The sequence below is a fragment of the Ostrinia nubilalis genome, chromosome 17 (genome assembly GCF_963855985.1).
Source record: "Ostrinia nubilalis chromosome 17, ilOstNubi1.1, whole genome shotgun sequence".
Lineage (NCBI taxonomy): Eukaryota > Metazoa > Arthropoda > Insecta > Lepidoptera > Crambidae > Ostrinia > Ostrinia nubilalis.
Window position 1 is genome coordinate 10,203,385 of NC_087104.1, and position 19,009 is coordinate 10,222,393.

The 19,009-nt window shown below is 41.3% G+C and overlaps 2 protein-coding genes across 2 annotated transcripts in view; both read left to right on the forward strand.

Moving 5' to 3' along the window:
• LOC135080246 (uncharacterized) overlaps nt 1–5,171 on the forward strand; it is a 241,271-nt gene extending 236,100 nt beyond the window's left edge. The window contains exons 9-11 of the mRNA XM_063974930.1: nt 74–131; nt 4,497–4,664; nt 5,058–5,171. Of these exons, the coding sequence (XP_063831000.1) occupies nt 74–131; nt 4,497–4,664; nt 5,058–5,171 (340 nt within the window). The remainder of the gene's footprint in view (nt 1–73; nt 132–4,496; nt 4,665–5,057) is intronic.
• A 204-nt stretch (nt 5,172–5,375) lies between these two features.
• Nucleotides 5,376–18,148, forward strand: LOC135080248 (high affinity cAMP-specific and IBMX-insensitive 3',5'-cyclic phosphodiesterase 8-like). Its single transcript, XM_063974931.1, has 11 exons — nt 5,376–5,384; nt 7,125–7,327; nt 7,688–7,871; nt 9,625–9,801; nt 11,774–11,866; nt 12,271–12,522; nt 14,442–14,658; nt 15,773–15,951; nt 16,314–16,447; nt 17,082–17,236; nt 17,973–18,148. Exons 1-11 carry the CDS (start codon nt 5,376–5,378, stop codon nt 18,134–18,136), a joined length of 1,767 nt encoding a protein of 588 aa, XP_063831001.1. The 3' UTR covers nt 18,137–18,148.
• The last annotated feature ends 861 nt before the right edge of the window (nt 18,149–19,009 follow it).

Consider the following 19,009-nt stretch of genomic DNA (forward strand, 5'->3'; position numbering starts at 1 on the left):
GCGTATCGCTCAAAGGAGACTAAATAATGTAATGGAAGCGTGTAATCTAATATCGAGTGTTTGTTTGTTACAGCGCATATCTCAAAGACGACTTCGCGGTGCTACCCTACCTGGATGCTGGGTTCAACAGGGTGAGTACAAAAAATGGTATATTAGGCTGAGTTGTCCACTTTGACAAACGTCAAAAATCTGTCAAACTCCATACAAGAGGCACCGGTTATTGTCATTGTTACGGTTAAAATAAGGTGGTGCAACTCAGCCTTAGTTGTTTGTTGTAATTCACGAAGGCGAGTGACCTTTACATGTGTGGTGGCTCGCTGCTGTTTGTTTTTCAAAAGTTTTGATAGACATCACACTATCGTTATGGGCATGTACACGTACACACACAAGTAAAGCTCACTTGCCTTCGTGAGTTGCAAGAACTGTACTAGCTTTTCCCACGGCTTCCGCGTTAAATTCAGTTTATCTATCATCGAAATTATAGCCCATAAATGTTAATTCGCATAGGTACCTAAACAATAATACTGTAAAGTTTCATCAAAATCCGTTTAGTAGGTTTTGCGTAAAAAAACAACCATAAATCCTGTATCCTCACAAACTTTCACATTTATAATGTTAATAGGACTAGCTTTTTCCTATTAGAAGATTCTTAAGAAAGTTGCTTATGTGCTATTCTATTAAATAATGTTTCCTACAAGGTGACCCGCACACAGTCCTAAAACCTACTCGTAAACTTTTCATAGCTATTGAGAAAAGATGGACTCTCCATAAAAACTAAATCATCCTCTATTTCACTCACTTCTTCGTGACTAATGTTCAATCTATCTCTATAATGAAATGAACTGCACTGCAATAAAATGAACAGCTTTGAATTCAGACAGGAAATCTAAAAAATACTTAATCAAATAACCAGCACAGTCCTCAATTTACGATTCACTGATTCATCTTTTCATTCGTCAGCAGTGTACCTAATTACTCGAAGGACACTCCACCAGCTCTATTGAAATCGATTTCAGAGTAGAGTTCATCTCTTTTACTCCTTACGCGAGTGAAAGAGAGAGGCGTATTGTCGTTTTAATAAGAGTCTTATAAAGTTGACCCCCAAGTAGGGTTGCCAGGTGTCCGGACTTTAGCCGGACATAATTTGGCTTTTTTTTACGGATGTGTCCGGCCAAAGTTAGCGTCAGTTGAAAATCGAGCGCACAAGTAAAACCATGACGCGATTTTTTGTATTATGAAAATTTTTTCTGCTTTTGGAACATAAAGGGCTTTTATAAAGCTATGATTAGCCATTAAAAAAGATATGTCCGGCTCCTAGAGCAAAATGTCCGGCCAAATTGAGAACAGAATCCGGCTTTTGTGTTTTTGAACCTGGCAACTCTACCCCCAAGTCTGTTCGAACTGAAATATATACGTATCCATTATATCCTGCCGTATAGACGCTGCTTTGTGCCAGCAAACAACGGAAATTGTATTCTCGTCTGCCGTCAGGCTTTCAAACTGCGGGGTTCGTACGGTTGTACAGGGTTCCGTAAAGCGATCGGTAATTAATCGTGGTACGATTATCTAATCGACCGTTTTTATGCAAAAGAAATGCTACTTTACGTGTTTGTTCCTTCAACGGCTTTTTTTATCTGGTCGATTAATGGTTAAATAATCTACTCAAATCTGAAGTAACTAAGTCGCAAAGTCTACGAAATCCTCATATCCGATGTAAATTAGGCGGAAAATCTCTTATCACCATAACTCTGCCATTTTATCTACCTACCTCTAACATTGAAACAATCACGAAACACAATAAACCAACTTCCAATTAGATTAACATATCTCGAACGCTTGTAATTCGTATTTCTCAGATCAAGGAGCTTTGAACTTAAAGCTCCGATTTCTGCGAAGTCATGAGTAGTTCGCTTCAAATCCAGTTTAACGCAATCTCGAACTAGATTGAAATCTTCGAATTCGATCCTCAAATCTTCGCCAAAAATCATTTTCGATCTGCCATTTGACGCGGCAATTCCATTTTTCCCGAGCTTCATTTTGTGCCGACTAGTTGAACGACAAGTCGGCTCATTTGTCGCTGATAAGCCCAAATTCCGTCCTTTGTTCAGACATAAAGGCATACCGAATCAGCAGTATTTGAATCTCAGTAATATTTCTTGGGAGCATCTCTGAGCCGTGATATAGCTGTAGAATATTTACCAATTTAGTGCCTTTTAGAATGCGAATCTTGGTTTAAGGGAGAGCGAAAAGAGTTGTGACATTGTCGATTTTTGAAAACCTATTAACTATTGGCGAGCACGCAACATTGTTAGGTTGTGATCTATCTATTCTATATAAATAAAAATTAATTTCTGTTCGTTAGTCTGATTAAAACTCGAGAACGGCTGGGCCGATTGAGCTGATTTTAGTTTTAAAATGTTTGTCGTAGTCCAGGGTAGATCTAAACGGTGAGCAAATAAGGAAAAATTCGATGGCTTATTTCATTTATTGCCTTTAAGGCGGAACAGAGTTCGCCGGGTCAGCTAGTTTGAAATAAAAACGCTAGTAAGTAGTTAATAAGTTCCAAAAAATCGACAATGTCACAATCTCCTCTGTTACAACTCTCCTCGGTCTCCCATATACATATTATAAGTATTTGTTGGTGAATGTTTTTGGTAATAGAAAAGAAAAGAAAACAGCAACTTTTGACGATTGGTAATTTTAATCAAAAATTTCTTGACACGCTCGAGTTGTTAATGAACGCATAAAAAGTACCTTTACCCTTTTATGCTGTATCAAAGGTGATTTTTAGTATAGAATAGAATAAACCTTTATTGCAATAATCTAATTTAGTAAATCAAATCTATTGCATAGTTAACACAGACCAAAGCGAGCAGTTCAAACAGCCACTGAATTTCAGCATTCCCAATGGACAGCTGATATTGCCGTTAACTTCAGCCAAATACCAAGTAAATGTAAATCCTTCCTCTAAATTAATCTACTGTCGCCTCAATAATTTCGCTAGCTCTTGACTTTCTGAAATTCAACGGGATTCTTTTTACGATCACGTTCGTCTGGAAACTTTCGGTCTGTAAACAACATTGCCGTATCTTTTTTGTGTGTTTTATATTAATAGTAAAGCATACATACATCAGGCATTAAACTCTATAGTTGCCTTTATTTCGTCTCAAATTATTGGTAAGTATTTATTAACATGCCAAATTAAAGAAGCCATAAAAATATAGATTTTGTAAAATAAAAAGCCGCAATAGTGCAACTGGGAGCTTTTCATTGCTTAATTACATTTTCACTTTGCTAATGAACAATGGTAACATGATATTAATCTTAAAAAATATTTATCGCGAAAACTCTCGCATGTATTCTGCGCAGTATTATGGCGCCACAGTGAAAGATCCAAAGATATATTATGTCAACACGACAAACAAAGGCTGCGTGACACGTTTGTAGAATAAAAGCCTCTTACGACTCGTTCACTTCAAGTTATAAGCGAAATAATATACAATTGGTCTCTCAACTAAATTGTAATAGAGACGTTTAGCCCTTGCTACGACATGATATGTGCTAATTGAAGCTTCAGTCTTATTATATTGTAACACAATTATAACTTTTTCCTAGGCGATTTTTATAGAGTCCCTAAACGGTATTTATCAATGTGAGAGAAGCTCTAAAGGCTGTAGCATCGTAGCTAGATTAAAACTGTCTTATTATTGTCCGCACTAGTGGAGCCCAGCAATTTTATAAATAAAGTTTTTTTAATAATCGATTCATAGTGATGTGTCTGTTTAACTTTAGGCCAAAAAAACTCACACTCAAGGGACATCAAACGTGGGTGTATAATCTCTATGGGTGTGGGCAAAAGGTATAGAGCACCATATGCATACATTGTACCTACTAAAGCCCGACAGCAACATAATTATGCGCGAGCGATAAGGATGGTTAGCTTGGGGTCATTAGACAAAATTCTACGTGCTCGCGGACCAGACTATATCATATTGATTCTTGGCGTTCAATCCTATTCCGATGCGCTTTGTACTTTGGACCACCTATGACATCACATTTCGTGAACTGGGGTATTATTCATTGAATTTTGAAAGCTTGAAATTGCATTTTCTGTTGTTTCAATACTGTCTGTATGTAAAAGCGTCGATATGGCTCGTTTGATAGGATAAATTATTTGTTTACAAAAAGAACGAAATAATTAGAAATGGTACGATTTAACACAAACATTTCAATCCTTATGCTGATTATGGTACTTTACTGTGTGGACAATCTATTCACCACCAAAATCCATGGCATCCTTAATGGCAAAAATTCACCATCAATCACAATAACCCTCTTCGTTGACATTAAAATACGTACCTATGTTTGAATTAATTTCAGCGTAAAGGGAGCGTTGGCCAAATTATCCATTTACCTTTGATAAATCAGAAAAAGTCGTGCTCCTGTAGCTATGATCAAAACAACTCGACAATAATGGCGATATTTCTATTCTCCAGATCATGGTGGAGACAGTGGGTGCGACAGCATGGTGCGCTGAGATGCTGCAAGCGCGTGCCTCGGCAACAGCTGCGCGGGCGCAGATCGCCGCGGTGGCAGCCCTGGCCGCCGCCACCGACCGTTGTCGGGACCTTGTGGCAGTCACTGATGACCAGCAGAGGATACTGGTGAGATATTTGCGCTGCGCTGAGATGCTACAAACACTAGCTACGGCAAGCCCTGGCCGCCGCCACCGACCGCTGTCGGGACCTGGTGGCAGTCACTGATGACCAGCAGAGGATACTGGTGAGATATTTGCGCTGCGCTGAGATGCTACAAACACTAGCTACGGCAAGCCCTGGCCGCCGCCACCGACCGTTGTCGGGACCTTGTGGCAGTCACTGATGACCAGCAGAGGATACTGGTGAGATATTTGCGCTGCGCTGAGATGCTACAAACACTAGCTACGGCAAGCACTGGCCGCCGCCAGCGACCGCTGTCGGGACCTAGTGGCAGTCACTGATGACCAGCAAAGGATAACTGGTGAGATATTTCTATTCTCTAGGTCATGGTAAAGACAGTGGGAGCAACAGCAGCAGCAGATCGCCACGGTGGCAGCCCTGGCCGCCGCCACCGACCGCTGTCGGGACTTGGTGGCTGTCACCGATGAGGAGACAGTGGGAGCAACAGCATGATGCGCTGAGATGCTACAAACACTAAGCCACGGCAAGCCCTGGTCACCGCCACCGACCGCTATAGAGACCTGGTGGCCGTCACTGATGACCAGCAGATAATGCTAGTAAGCTAACTTCTTAGTCTAATGACATGAGTAAAGAGAGGATAGTTGGTAAGTTAAAAACTACAACGATACAGAAAGTCTCCCTAACTCCTCTGGCAGGATGGAGAGTGTAATATTTTTAATTTGTTTTTTTTTTTAATTTGCAATAATAATTGCTATTATTGACATGGTTATTTTTGACATAGTATAGATTCTGATTAATTGTAATTTTGCATGCTTATATTATTATTGTACCTATTTCCAACACAATGTATATTGTTTTTAAATGGAATAAACTTATGACTTATGTATGTCAACATTTTCATTTGCCTTAGATAAAATAGAAGCTCGCCCTCCTGCACAGGAGACTACTGCCCGTTTTCACCATCAATCCCTAATTTTTAAGTGACCTCTATGGTAACACATAACAGAATTAATTACTTAGTTTCTTGTTCTGGTAGAAAAGGTCTTCTTTACCAATAAGGGACTGAAGATTCACAGAATAGAGAACCGATAAAGCATAGAATAGAAGTTCAGTATCTAAAAATACAAACTGTGCGTCTGTTCTGATACTACCGCTAAATACACAATAATTCATTTAACGCTCTATCATTTTGTAGCGCTATACATAATTTAAAATAGATTTAAATTTGCACTTTCCGTGGATCGTGTACATAGGCAGATTGGGAATGGAAATACGATAGTGTACAATTTAAATTAGAGGCAAATAATTTAAATTTTACAGAACGTAAATATTTCTCGTTCGGTCTAATTAGCTGGAAATACTGGGAACTCTCATTTATTTTAACACACTTGAGGTTCGCTTGGTAACTAGGAACGATGTATTAAATGAACTAGATATTTCAACGTAACGCTCTTTTAATAATTATGATTATTATACATAAGATAATATATGATAAGAGTTATGATATGATAATCTTTAAACTGACGCCTGACGACGAATTTATTGACGGCCGATGGGATAGCAAAGTTCTGAAGTGGAGGCCACGTTCCTGAAAAAGTGACGTGGGACGTCCACCTACAAGGTGGACCGATGACCTCGTTTATGAGGTAGCAGGAAGAAAAAGAACGAATATGCAGGCGGCTACCCACCGGGCGATGTAGAAATCAATCCTAGACGTCCTGTGGCTGAATTGATGATGATTATCTTTAAAATGGAGATAAATCCTGTCCGTGGATGTCAAAAGGTAGTGGTGATCGCATGCCAACGTGACTCACATTATAAGGTACATTTTCTCCCTGTATATCAATACAATAAATTCAAATCATCCCCTTGAAGTGTAATGGGATTGTGTGTAAACAAAAATGGCGGGTACGATATGATTATTATGTTTTCTCTGTCGATAAGGAGCTTTTCCACTTTCGCGGAAATGGGAAATGTAGACTTGAAAATTGAATTTCTGTCTGTTCGGGGTAAGCGTTCAAATCGGTTATTTAAAGCGAAAAAATATTCGCTGGGGAACATTAAAACCAGTTTCAAGACTAGTATTTCTTCTTTTTGTCTGGTACATTTAGTAGATCGGTTATTTTATGTAGTACAAATGTTTTCTAATTTTGTTAGGTATATTAATCAGTTCGGTTTTCACTTCATAACTACTTATCAATGTAATAAACAATCGAAATGACTGAACCACTGAAATAAGAGGTAGGTAACATAAACGTCAACCGGGCAACATGAAAAGCATTGTGGGAGGCATATGTTCAGCAGTGGACGTCTTATGGCTGAGATGATGATGATGATGATGAATATAAACGTCGTGTAAAACTAGCGAGGTATCTTCTCCCTTTACAAGATATTAGACTTTAATGTTGTTGTATTCTAAAATTAACTCCGAATATCCAATTTCAGCTCACCAACAAATCCTGGTGCCGGGTTCTGGGATGGCGCGTGGAAGACGGCCCCAGACCGTTATCAGAGGCGGCCGGGGGCGAAGCCCTACGGCTGGCCACGAGCGGCGCCCGCGACTGGGAGGCACCCGTGACTCTCCGCCGCAGGGCTGCTCCTGACCCGATCCTGCTGCCTTGCAGGGGTGCCACAGTAGCCATGACCAGGTATTACTTATCTTACTCATACTAGGAGTAATTTTACCATCGGCCAAAAAAATTAGTTTAATTTTTCCCTAAACCTACAGTTATTTTAAAGGTATACATATGCAGATTAGCATTGCTTGACCTGGAACCTTAAACTTTTGATTTTTTGATTGAAAAGAGAAGAAAATATTTTGTTAGAATGAGGACTCTACGCATGCAAAGCCACCAATAGCTAGTCAATGCATTTAAAAATTGATACATAATTTACTTTGATCACATTTTATGGACTACCTATAAGTAAGATCAAGGATTGGTTTACCGTCTTATTTTTTTTGAGAATAACACCTAATGCTATAACTTCCCAAAACCCTCTTATTCCAGGACCATCTCTCACGTAGTGCTGGTCTGCGAGCCGACCAACGTGACAGAAGGGGAACGAGCCCGCGGCTCCCTTCACTCCATCCGCCGCGGTTCCTTAGACGTCCGCTCGGTCGCCTCCGACGGCCTCCGAAGAACATCACTAGCGAAACTTCAAGGACTGCCACTTGAAGCTCCTATTACTAAGGTATCTAATGATTCCTGATACTTTTTTCTAGACTAGAATTTAGGTTATTACTTCTACCAGTAGCTGCAGCAAGATTGGCAGATCTGAGTGAAACGACACGGCTTGTTCTTCTTGATGATGAACTCTTACGAGATTTGTGGTGATGATGATTTTGTCAATGATTTAGCTGCATGAGTCATCACGTTCCTGATAGCCGCCTGCTGAATGCATTCATCAGCACTTACCCTTGCCCTTATCTTGACATGCTATAAGCTGAAACCTTTGTTATTTATGTACCTGTGCTATAGGATTCGTACGATTTGATGTTGCTTATGTTTTCTCTTCACGAAGGTAGTATTATTTTAAAATGTTTTCTCTCCCCAATTCTCTCAGGTTGAAGCTGCAGACATGAGCTAAGTATGGATCTAAAATCTAAGTATACCTTACTAACGTTACTTTTCCCTAATTTTGGCTTAGCGATATTGGGGCTTCACCCTTTCAATAGCACCAAGGCAGAAGCCATTGTTCTAACGGTGCTGTATGTTGTAAGCCTATCCTGAGTGCGCGGCGAGGCTCTCTGGACGTGCGCTCCATAGCGTCCGACGACCTTCGCAGGACCTCCCTGGCCAAGCTCCAAGGACTGCCTCTAGAAGCACCCATCACCAAGGTAAAGGTGTTCGATGTAGTGTTCCCAGTTGTGAGCTAGTCGGTGGAGTCATGTGTACACGAGCAGTTCTATTGATTTGAAGAGTTACTGCGAAGCCAGGGGTCTACTCCGGAACGCTGTTCACGTAGTTTCGGGTCTATCTGTCACCGTCGCTCATGCTAGCATTTCGCTTTGTGTGAGAGGGATGGAATATTCGAAACTTCGGATAACGTTTTTTGGAATAGCCCCGCTGTTTTTAGTAGATAAAGAGTGGATCAGAAAGTAATGTTTCAATTGATAGTATTGCTCATCGTCGTGATAATACATAGTTGTATCTGGTTGTATCCTAATATAGGTCCTTTAGTTGTCTTAGATAGTATGTGTTAATCAGTTGTACTAATCAATTCAATCGGAAGGTAAGGATTGTTCTATATTGTCGTAATTTGTTGGGCACTTACATTACGAACTAACACTAGCGTTCCTGGTTCGAATGCCGACTCCATTCATTCATTCATTGAAGGGTTTGTAAAAAACGTCTTGTATATTTGTGTCAATATGTAAATTCTTAAGCACAGTGCATTATCAGTTGTGTCTACTATCCAGACCGTTAGGTATTTTGTTTTATACCAATGGCATTCTCGATAACTCTTGAACACGTAATTCACAGAAGTTTTTACTTTCAATGTTCATTCTATTGACTTTCTTCCTGTTTCGTGTGTAACAGTCCTCTTTTTGTGTCGTTATTCTGTACTTATTTACAACTCTTCTAAGTTCTAACCAATGAAAAAGTTGTTCATACCTCGTCAGTTTATTTATATTTAGACTGATCATTTAACACTCTTTACTGGGGGGACCTTTTTGGCACAACTTGTACTTTTTAATCTGTATGCCAAAGATTTATACCTTCTCTGGGAGGTCCCAGTTCTGGGAGTGTGCCAAATAGGTATTTGGCACACTTTTTTCTTTATTGAGTTGTACAGACGATAGCACATTAAGCTATACACGGTGGCCTCTTATGTCCTTAGTAATAGAGGCAATTTTTCAATAAAAATGTAGAGTCATCTGTACTATTTGTGTGCCAAATAACCAATTTCATTCGCTCTTTCTCAACATACCCTCATCTTACAGGTGATAGCCCTCCTCTCAGCAGCCCAAGAGGGTGCTCCGCCCTCCACAGTGGCTTGCATCGAGCGTGCTGTGGACATGCTGCGGACATCTGAGCTGTACTCCCCACAGATGAGGGATGACTCCAAACTGAGGGTAGAAGACCCAATCGCTACAGACCTGATTGGTGCACTGCTCTCGGTGAGTATCGATTCTAATATCTAATCGAGAAGTTGTCTTCTAGATTTTTTTTTTGTTAATCACCAGATTCTTTATTTTAGATGTGATCCATGCCCATTAGTAAGTAGTAATAGTGTAAATAGTTTTTTTTTATTTATTTGTGCTCATTTTCAATATTTTATTTATAAACTTTGTTTTGTTAGCTTGGTAGTAGTTTGCCAAGTTCTGATATAAAAGATTTTTAAATAAATTGGTTATAAAAAACTTAAAAATAATTTAATTACTAATTTATATATGGTGCAATTTAGATTATGGTGTATTTATTTGCATACTTAATTATTCTTATATTTTCACATCGGGACTTTGGTTACAGCATGGGGATTATAATTTGGGTTTAACATTGGTAGTTCGAATAGCCTTTAACTTCTATTATGTATTTTTGTAAAATATTTTGGTACTAACATTTATACATTTATTTGTCCACGATCCGGTCGTCGGAAAGCGGGAGCAAGGGAACACAAACCTTATCTACATGGTAGGAAGATTGAAAAGCATTCGTCTCTTGTCTCTACCTTCTTTGAGTTTTCTAACTAGTGCGTTTGCGTCCAGACTTTAGCTGATTAGAAACTGTCTTCAAAACTAAAGTTCCATGTTACGTTCACGTGAGAATGTTTTCCAAAGTTTAGTGAAGTTAACAAAACTTGGCACATTTTTTACTCTTTGAAAAAGTTATTTACGATTATTTTAACTCTTAAAGTCGATGAATCTCGATGTCTTATTTTGATTCGATTAAATTGGCCCTAGGTATATGAAACAACATAATTTTAATAACATTTACCTTACATTTTCTAAAAATAAGTTTTGCAATTACTAAAAATCAAAACTCAGATCTTATCCTTACTATGTTACGTTACATAAAAAAATGTATCTTTATGTGTTACGTACAAGATTTGAGTTCAATTAACATTATTGTACTATTTTGGAGAACTTTCCACGCCGTTATTTTCGCAAATTAGATCCTCGACAACACAAGCTTCATATGTAATAGAGTAGGTATTGTATTTGTAGTAAACCTACTAACCCATCTTACATGCCAATGTTTCAACCTCTGATCAACATTTCTATGTCGCTTCTACATGTGTACGTTTATAACTTATTGTTTTACTAACAGCATGTAAATAAAATAATTTTATTTTAAATTAAGAATAATTGTGATGGAAATTGGATACATTCTGCTTGTAAATATTGCATAATTTATTATTTAAAAAAATCAAGTAAAATGGTCGATAAAAATGTTTAAAAATTCAATGGCTAAAATGTAGATTTTTTAATTAGCGTTTCCTTTTATCAAATAGGTACATAAATTGTGCTTTTGCGTTTAATAATGTTACTAAAAGTAGAGAATGTGTTTAGAAATGTAGGATATTTAATTCTTAAAGAATTATTTTTTATTTGCACATTTAGGATTTTTGGATTTTACAACCATTAATGAAGTAAAGATGAAACGCACGCGCATCTAATACAGGCATAAAGTCACGGGTTTCGACCATCTGAAACTAGGGTTATGGTCAATTTGCTATGTGCGATTCGTCACAGGGAAAAGAATGTACAAATTCGTCACACTTCACATTTCTCGTTACAATTTGACGGAAACTTGTTGAAGTTTATGACGATTTTATTTTAGATCATTACTTATTAATATAATTTGTTATTTCACAAATGATTAATAGTCCCGTTAGCCCCTCGTACTAAGCTAAATATGCTTGTATCACGAGTAAGCTCACCACAATCGGAACCCGCGTTCCCCGGATCACGAGTCGGCCAGTCCGACCCCTTCACCGTTCGGCTATCGTGGCTTAAAAATACTTCTAATATATTTAAAGTGTGGCGAATCAACTACGTGGAAAATTGATAATAACCCTGAGACTTCTGTGTGACCTGTCCTATTAATATTGTAAATGCGAGCAAATTCTTAATGTTAATGTATTTTCAGCAAGGGCCTACAAACGTGCTGTCGTCACGACGCAGCAGTAATGACTCCACTGTTGTCAGATCACAGACCAACAGGACTAACATCAAACACAAAGTGAGTTCATATTCCTACTTAATGAAGAATATGTCAGTGATCAGCACCTTAGAAGGCTGGGTTGCACCATCAAACATTATCAAACGTCAAAAGCCTGTCAAACTACATATAAAAACACCGGTCATCATTATAGTTGCCGTTAAAGTTAGGTGGTGCAACTCAGCCTAAGGTTCTTTGAAACTTATCTTTACTAAGTTCTTTTAAATTAAAAGCGAGTAACTATTTCTCTCTGCTTATATCATGAATAAATCGCAAGACCAATGTTAAAGATTTATCTCTATGCCTAGTTTGCCTATTTTTGGAAGTCCCAAACTCAGGTGATTTTTTTAGAAGAAAGAGTTTAGTCTCCAATTATGTTAAACAAGCAAACTTAGAATGAAATGTTGACGTTATTTCCTGAACAGGCGTCAGGCCAACTGCGCGAGCTGCTAGACACAGCTCTAAGCTGGGACTTCGAGATCTTCCGCCTCGAAGAACTAACCAGAGGCAGGCCGTTAGCTCACCTGGGCCTGGCATTGATGGGTGGCCGTTTTGACATCTGCGCGACCCTGGAGTGTGATGAGAGAACGCTACTGCATTGGCTGACAGTGGTGGAGACAAACTATCATGCGGTCAATACGTACCACAACTCGACACATGCCGCCGATGTTCTCCAGGTAAGTCTTGATCAGGTCTTTTAGACTTCTCTGCAGGAACACGACATTCTTTAGTTTGCCAGAAGCAAACGGAGTATTTGACTTATATGGGGCTGGTACTGATGGGTGGCCGCTTTGACATCTGCGCGACCCTGGAGTGTGATGAGAGAACGCTACTGCATTGGCTGACAGTGGTGGAGACAAACTATCATGCGGTCAATACGTACCACAACTCGACACATGCCGCCGATGTTCTCCAGGTAAGTCTTGATCAGGTCTTTTAGACTTCTCTGCAGGAACACGACATTCTTTAGTTTGCCAGAAGCAAACGGAGTATTTGACTTATATGGGGCTGGTAGGTAATGGGTGGCCGCTTTGACATCTGCGCGACCCTGGAGTGTGATGAGAGAACGCTACTGCATTGGCTGACGGTGGTGGAGACGAATTACCATGCGGTTAATACGTACCACAACTCGACTCATGCCGCCGATGTTCTCCAGGTAAGTCTTGATCAGGTCTTTTAGACTTCTCTTCAGGAATACGACATTCTTTAGTTTACCAGAAGCAAACGAACGATTTGGCTCACCTGGGCTTGGCACTGATGGGAGACCGTTTCGATATCTGCGCGACCCTGGAGTGTGATGAGAGAACGCTACTGCATTGGCTGACGGTGGTAGAGACAAACTATCATGCTGTCAATACGTACCACAACTCGACTCATGCAGCCGATGTTCTCCAGGTAAGTCCTCATCATCAGCTCTTTTAGAGTTATCTGCAGGAACCGGACTTTCTTTAGTTTGCCAGAAGCAAACGGAGGATTTGACTTATATGGGGCTGGTAGGTAATGGGTGGCCGCTTTGACATCTGCGCGACCCTGGAGTGTGATGAGAGAACGCTACTGCATTGGCTGACGGTGGTGGAGACGAATTACCATGCGGTTAATACGTACCACAACTCGACTCATGCCGCCGATGTTCTCCAGGTAAGTCTTGATCAGGTCTTTTAGACTTCTCTTCAGGAATACGACATTCTTTAGTTTACCAGAAGCAAACGAACGATTTGGCTCACCTGGGCTTGGCACTGATGGGTGACCGCTTTGACATCTGCGCAACCCTGGAGTGTGATGAGAGAACGCTACTGCATTGGCTGACGGTGGTGGAAACAAACTACCATGCGGTCAATACGTACCACAACTCGACACATGCCGCCGATGTTCTCCAGGTAAGTCTTGATCAGGTCTTTTAGACTTCTCTGCAGGAACACGACATTATTTAGTTTGCCAGAAGCAAACGGAGAATTTGACTTATATGGGGCTGGTACTGATGGGTGACCGCTTTGACATCTGTGCGACCCTGGAGTGTGATGAGAGAACGCTACTGCATTGGCTGACGGTGGTAGAGAGACAAACTACCATGCGGTCAATGCGTACCACAACTCGACTCATGCCGCCGATGTTCTCCAGATAAGTATCACCATATTATTCTGTGGCATCACCTAAAAGAATTCAACAAATAGAATGTAATCCAACTCATCCCCAAAAAATAGCACACCGTCATGCAACTGGAGTAATCCAATAGCACCTTTTGCAAGGCATAACAAAACATCATATTTAAAAAAAAACATCAGGTCTTTTAGTCTCTCCTGCAGAGATATGGGTCTTTCGATATCTGATGTTTGTATATTCAAAATTTTTATTAAGGCACTTATACCTACGCATCCGAAATGTAACTTGCCCTATCACTACCGTCACTCCAGATCGGCTGGGGCAGAGATGAAGTTAGAAAAACCAGTTATTTGCAGCCTTATTACAGGGAATACACCTTTTACGACATCTAAGAGGTGATGAAATTACTTAGGGAGATCGCATTCCATTCTGCTGAAAATACACATCCTCAGGCCCACTAACGATCAGAACTTAATATTCGTGATGTTATTTTCAGGCAGTAGCATACTTCCTGGAGAAGGACCGTTTGAAGAGCGTCTTCGAGCCGCTGGAAGCAGCAGCTGCGTTGATCTCAGCAGCGGCCCACGACATCGACCACCCTGGCACGTCGTCCGCCTTCCTCTGCAACTCACGCCATCCCTTGGCTGTGTTGTACAATGACGTCAGCGTGCTTGAGTCGCACCACGCGGCGCTCACCTTCAAGCTCACCCTCAGTAAGTGACAGCTAGCTGGATATTCCTTATCGTAGCACTTCTTAGAGGAGGACGTTTGAAGAGCGTCTTCGAGCCGCTGGAAGCAGCAGCTGCGTTGATCTCAGCAGCGGCCCACGACATCGACCACCCTGGCACGTCGTCCGCCTTCCTGTGCAACTCACGCCATCCCTTGGCTGTGTTGTACAATGACGTCAGCGTGCTTGAGTCGCACCATGCAGCGCTCACCTTCAAGCTCACCCTCAGTAAGTGGTAACAGCTAGCTGGATATTCCTTATCGTAACACTTCTTAGAGAAGGACGTTTGAAAAGCTCCCCCTCAGTAAGTAACAGTTAGTTAGATCGTCCATCTTCTAACAGTCTGTACTAACTCCAGTTAAGATCCATCTTTGATTTTTTCATGACACCAAACTAATTCTAGTGATATCTGCTCCATTACGGGACTATTCCCAACTCTCGTTCCCACCACTGCAACTCCTGTGTAGCCAGGATCTACAGCTTGACCGCCACAAAAACCCAACCAATGAAGGTCAAGTTTGTCCCGGGGGAAAGTTAAACTGTCATTGGACCCGCAACGAAATTAATCAGAAGAACATAGGAGGAGTTCGAAATTAAGGTTCGACTTCCCTCCATTGCAAAGCGGATGACAGGATATCTGCCCCATTGCTAGATTATCGTAAAACAAACAGTTGAATATCAAAGTTAATCGTTGTATGAAAGCAGTGGACCGTGACGTCACATAACTCACATAACTCACGCCCATGTCTAAGCACTAACTAGTATTTAGTGTAACACTGCTTGTGATTGCAACATGCGTAGTGATGTCACAAAATTAAAAATATCTCTAGATTTAGATTTTGTCCAATGACCCCAAGCTATCCATCCTTATCGCTCGCGCGTAATTATATTGCTGTCGCGACTGTGCGACGGGCGCCCGCGGTAAGTGTGCGAGCGCGACAGCAACATAGTTACGCGCGAGCGATAAGGATGGGTAGCTTGGGGTCATTGGACAAAATTCTACGAGCTCACAGACCGGGCTTTAGTGTTCTTTGAAAAAGAAGAGCACTGAACGATATGATAATGCCACATAAATAAAATTATTTTTTGTTTCCTTCTAGACGACGACCGCGTGAACATATTCAAGAATCTCGACCGCGACACGTACAAGACGATGCGGCACAACGTCATCGACATGATCCTGGCAACAGAAATGACCAAGCACTACGAGCACCTCGCCAAGTTCGTCAACGTGTTTTACGCCAAGTCCAGCGGCAGCAAGGAGGATATGCACACGGACGTGAGTAACAATAAAAACATAGTTGAATTTTAAACATTTTATAGTGTAATTGAGAACCTCCATCTTTTTTAAGACAATAAAAAAATCAAAGCATATCTAACTTGTCAATCCTGACCACAGAGATGACCAAGCAATGATGCCATGGCATACTCAGTAAGGCCCGTTTAATTTTTTTTTTTAATTATCTCCTCTCGGTTTTGTGTTATGTTGTAGGTAGGTTTGAGATTTGATTTTTGTTGTATTTATGCCGTTGTGATGTGGTCTAGAAAATGATAAATGTTCTTGCTTCTTTTTTTATTTCTTTCACTAGAAACTAAGTAGATTAATTGTTCAGAATAAAAATTGTATTTTATTTGTTCCAGGAACCCCTGTCATTAGATACCACGGCTCTTTCATTACCTGAGAACGTGATTCTGGTGAAGAGGATGATGATCAAGTGTGCCGACGTGTCCAACGCTTCCAGGCCACAGAAGTTCGCATTTGAGTGGGCAAGGAGGTGAGTAATACAGATGCGAAATATTTTTTGGTCCTTCGAGCCGGATATTTTATTTGATCTTGATGAAAACATAAATTGCTAAACGTAAAGGAATCTAACACTTGTTACATTATAAAACCGTTCAAAACTAAAACTCTTCACGCGCGAGATGAATGCAATGCGCACGGAGCAAAATGCTTCAAACCTTCAAAAACTGCTCACAACCAATGCTGCATATATCTGTAGAAATGGGGTAATCATGGTAGCATGATATCCCTCGTCATTCATCGCTGAGGATTACTTCTTGCTCCTCACAATCAATTCAATCTTTATCATCTTTAAGACCTCGTCATTCCTCTAGTTCGTTCGTTCGTTTCAGCCAAATGACGTCCACTGCTGGACAAAGACCTCCTCCAAGGTTTTCCACAATGCACGGTCCTGCACTGCCCGCATCCAGGCTCTTCCCACGAACTTCACCAGATCGTCGGTCCACCTAGTAGGAGGCATGCCCACGCTTCCTCTAGTATCGCCGAGGAATACTGTCCGCTCCACATAATTAATCTTTTTCATGTTTACTCCACCTCCAGGATCGCTAAGGAACTCACAATCATTTGATTTACGATCTCTACCATTTTTACCACTCTTCATTCTCCAGGATCGCTGAAGAATACTTCCTGCAGACGGACGAAGAGAAGGCCAAGGACCTGCCCGTGGTGATGCCGATGTTCGACCGCGCCACCTGCTCCATTCCGCGCTCGCAGATCGGATTCATCGACTACATCATCATTGATATGATGGAGGCCTGGGCTGGTGAGATGCTTGATATTATCTTAACACTTATATACTTAGGTTGAGTTCAGATGTCCATCTGAACTCAAAAAAAATTTTTCTCTAAAAATATTAGTAATCGATGATACTGAATAAACATTTTTTCTTTCTTTCTTTTCTTTTCATGCAACACAAATTACTAATAGTCCCGTTAGCCCCTCGTGGCAATCTAATTATGCTTGTGTTACGAGTGGGCTCACCACAATAGTCGAGCGGCGGTGGAATTCGAACCCTCGTTCTTCGGATCTCGAGTCGGCCAGTCCGACCCCTTCACCGTTCGTCTATCGTGGCTTCACTAATTAGATCACTGATTCCTTCTTCATTCTTTTTCGGTAGGGTTAACATTTTATTAAGTATAGCTACACCAGCATGCTGGCGTAATTGTGGCCCAAGGGCCATTTGAATTTCTTTTAACCCTGATGGATTAAAAACTATCTAAATTAGACGAATTATTTTTGAGTCAATGTTATACTGATACATGGGCAAAGTTAGCCACATCGACTATACTGGGCTTCATAGCGGTTACTGAATTAGAGCCATTGATGTGATTGGTATCGATATCGACATCATTATTCTCAGAGGCAGTTAGTTTTTTGGTTTATACTTTTGAATCTTCTTTTTAATAATTAAATGACAGTTATTCCACCTGCAGCAAAATTACATGGGTTCAAGACGCACTATTTTTTTCCAGTTCTAAACTCATCATTCTTTATTCCAGCGTTCATCGACATGCCGGAGCTGGTGAACCACGCGCGCGGCAACCACCAGCGCTGGCGCGAGTTGGATGAAGCCGGCGTCACCACCATCGCCGACGTACTGCGGGCCCAGAGGCAGCATGCACTGCCCGCACCCACCACCGCACAACCTACGGCCGAGGAGTAAGGAGTTATCAGATATGGGCAAGCCGGAGATGTTATCCACCATCTTTGCTATCATAAAACAAGCCTAACTTACTGCCAGTTCAGCTTCAGAGTATATGGGCAAGATGCAGATGTCACCACCATCGCCGACGTACTGCGGGCCCAAAAGCAGCATGAACTACCCGCGTCTACCACCGCACAACCTACGGCTGAGGAGTAAGGGGTACTAGATATGGGCATGTCTGGAGATGTCATCCACCCCCTTTGCTACCATATCTTAGAGCGAGCAGAGACATCACCACCTTCTGAAGAGTATGGATGCAACAAATATGGGCAGAGAAATGTCACTACCACCTTTGCTATCATAAACAAGCGTACCGTCAGTTCAGCTTCAGAGTACATGGGCAAGATGGCAGATGTCACCACCATCGCCGACGTACTGCGGGCTCAGAGGCATCATGCATTGCCCGCGCCCACCACCGCACAACCTACGGCCGAGGAGTAAGGAGGTACCAGATATGGGCATGTCTGGAGATGTCATCCACCCCCTTTGCTACCATATCTTAGAGCGAGCAGAGACATCACCACCTTCTGAAGAGTATGGATGCAACAAATATGGGCAGAGAAATGTCACCACCACCTTTGCTATCATAAACAAGCCTACTACCAGTTCAGCTTCAGAGTATATGGGCAAGATGCAGATGTCACCACCATCGCCGACGTACTGCGGGCCCAGAGGCAGCATGCACTGCCCGCGCCTACCACCGCGCAACCTACGGCTGAGGAGTAAGGAGGTACCAGATATGGGCAAGCCGGAGATGTTATCTACCACCTTTGCTACCATATCTTAGAGCGAGCAGAGACATCACCACCTTCTGAAGAGTATGGATGCAAC

Excerpts from the sequence above, each read along its gene's own strand:
- LOC135080248 (XM_063974931.1), top strand. Across the intron at positions 7,872-9,624 it reads TTGAAGCTCCTATTACTAAG|GTGATAGCCCTCCTCTCAGC; the intron begins GTATCTAATGAT and ends CTCATCTTACAG. Across the intron at positions 17,237-17,972 it reads TATGATGGAGGCCTGGGCTG|CGTTCATCGACATGCCGGAG; the intron begins GTGAGATGCTTG and ends TCTTTATTCCAG.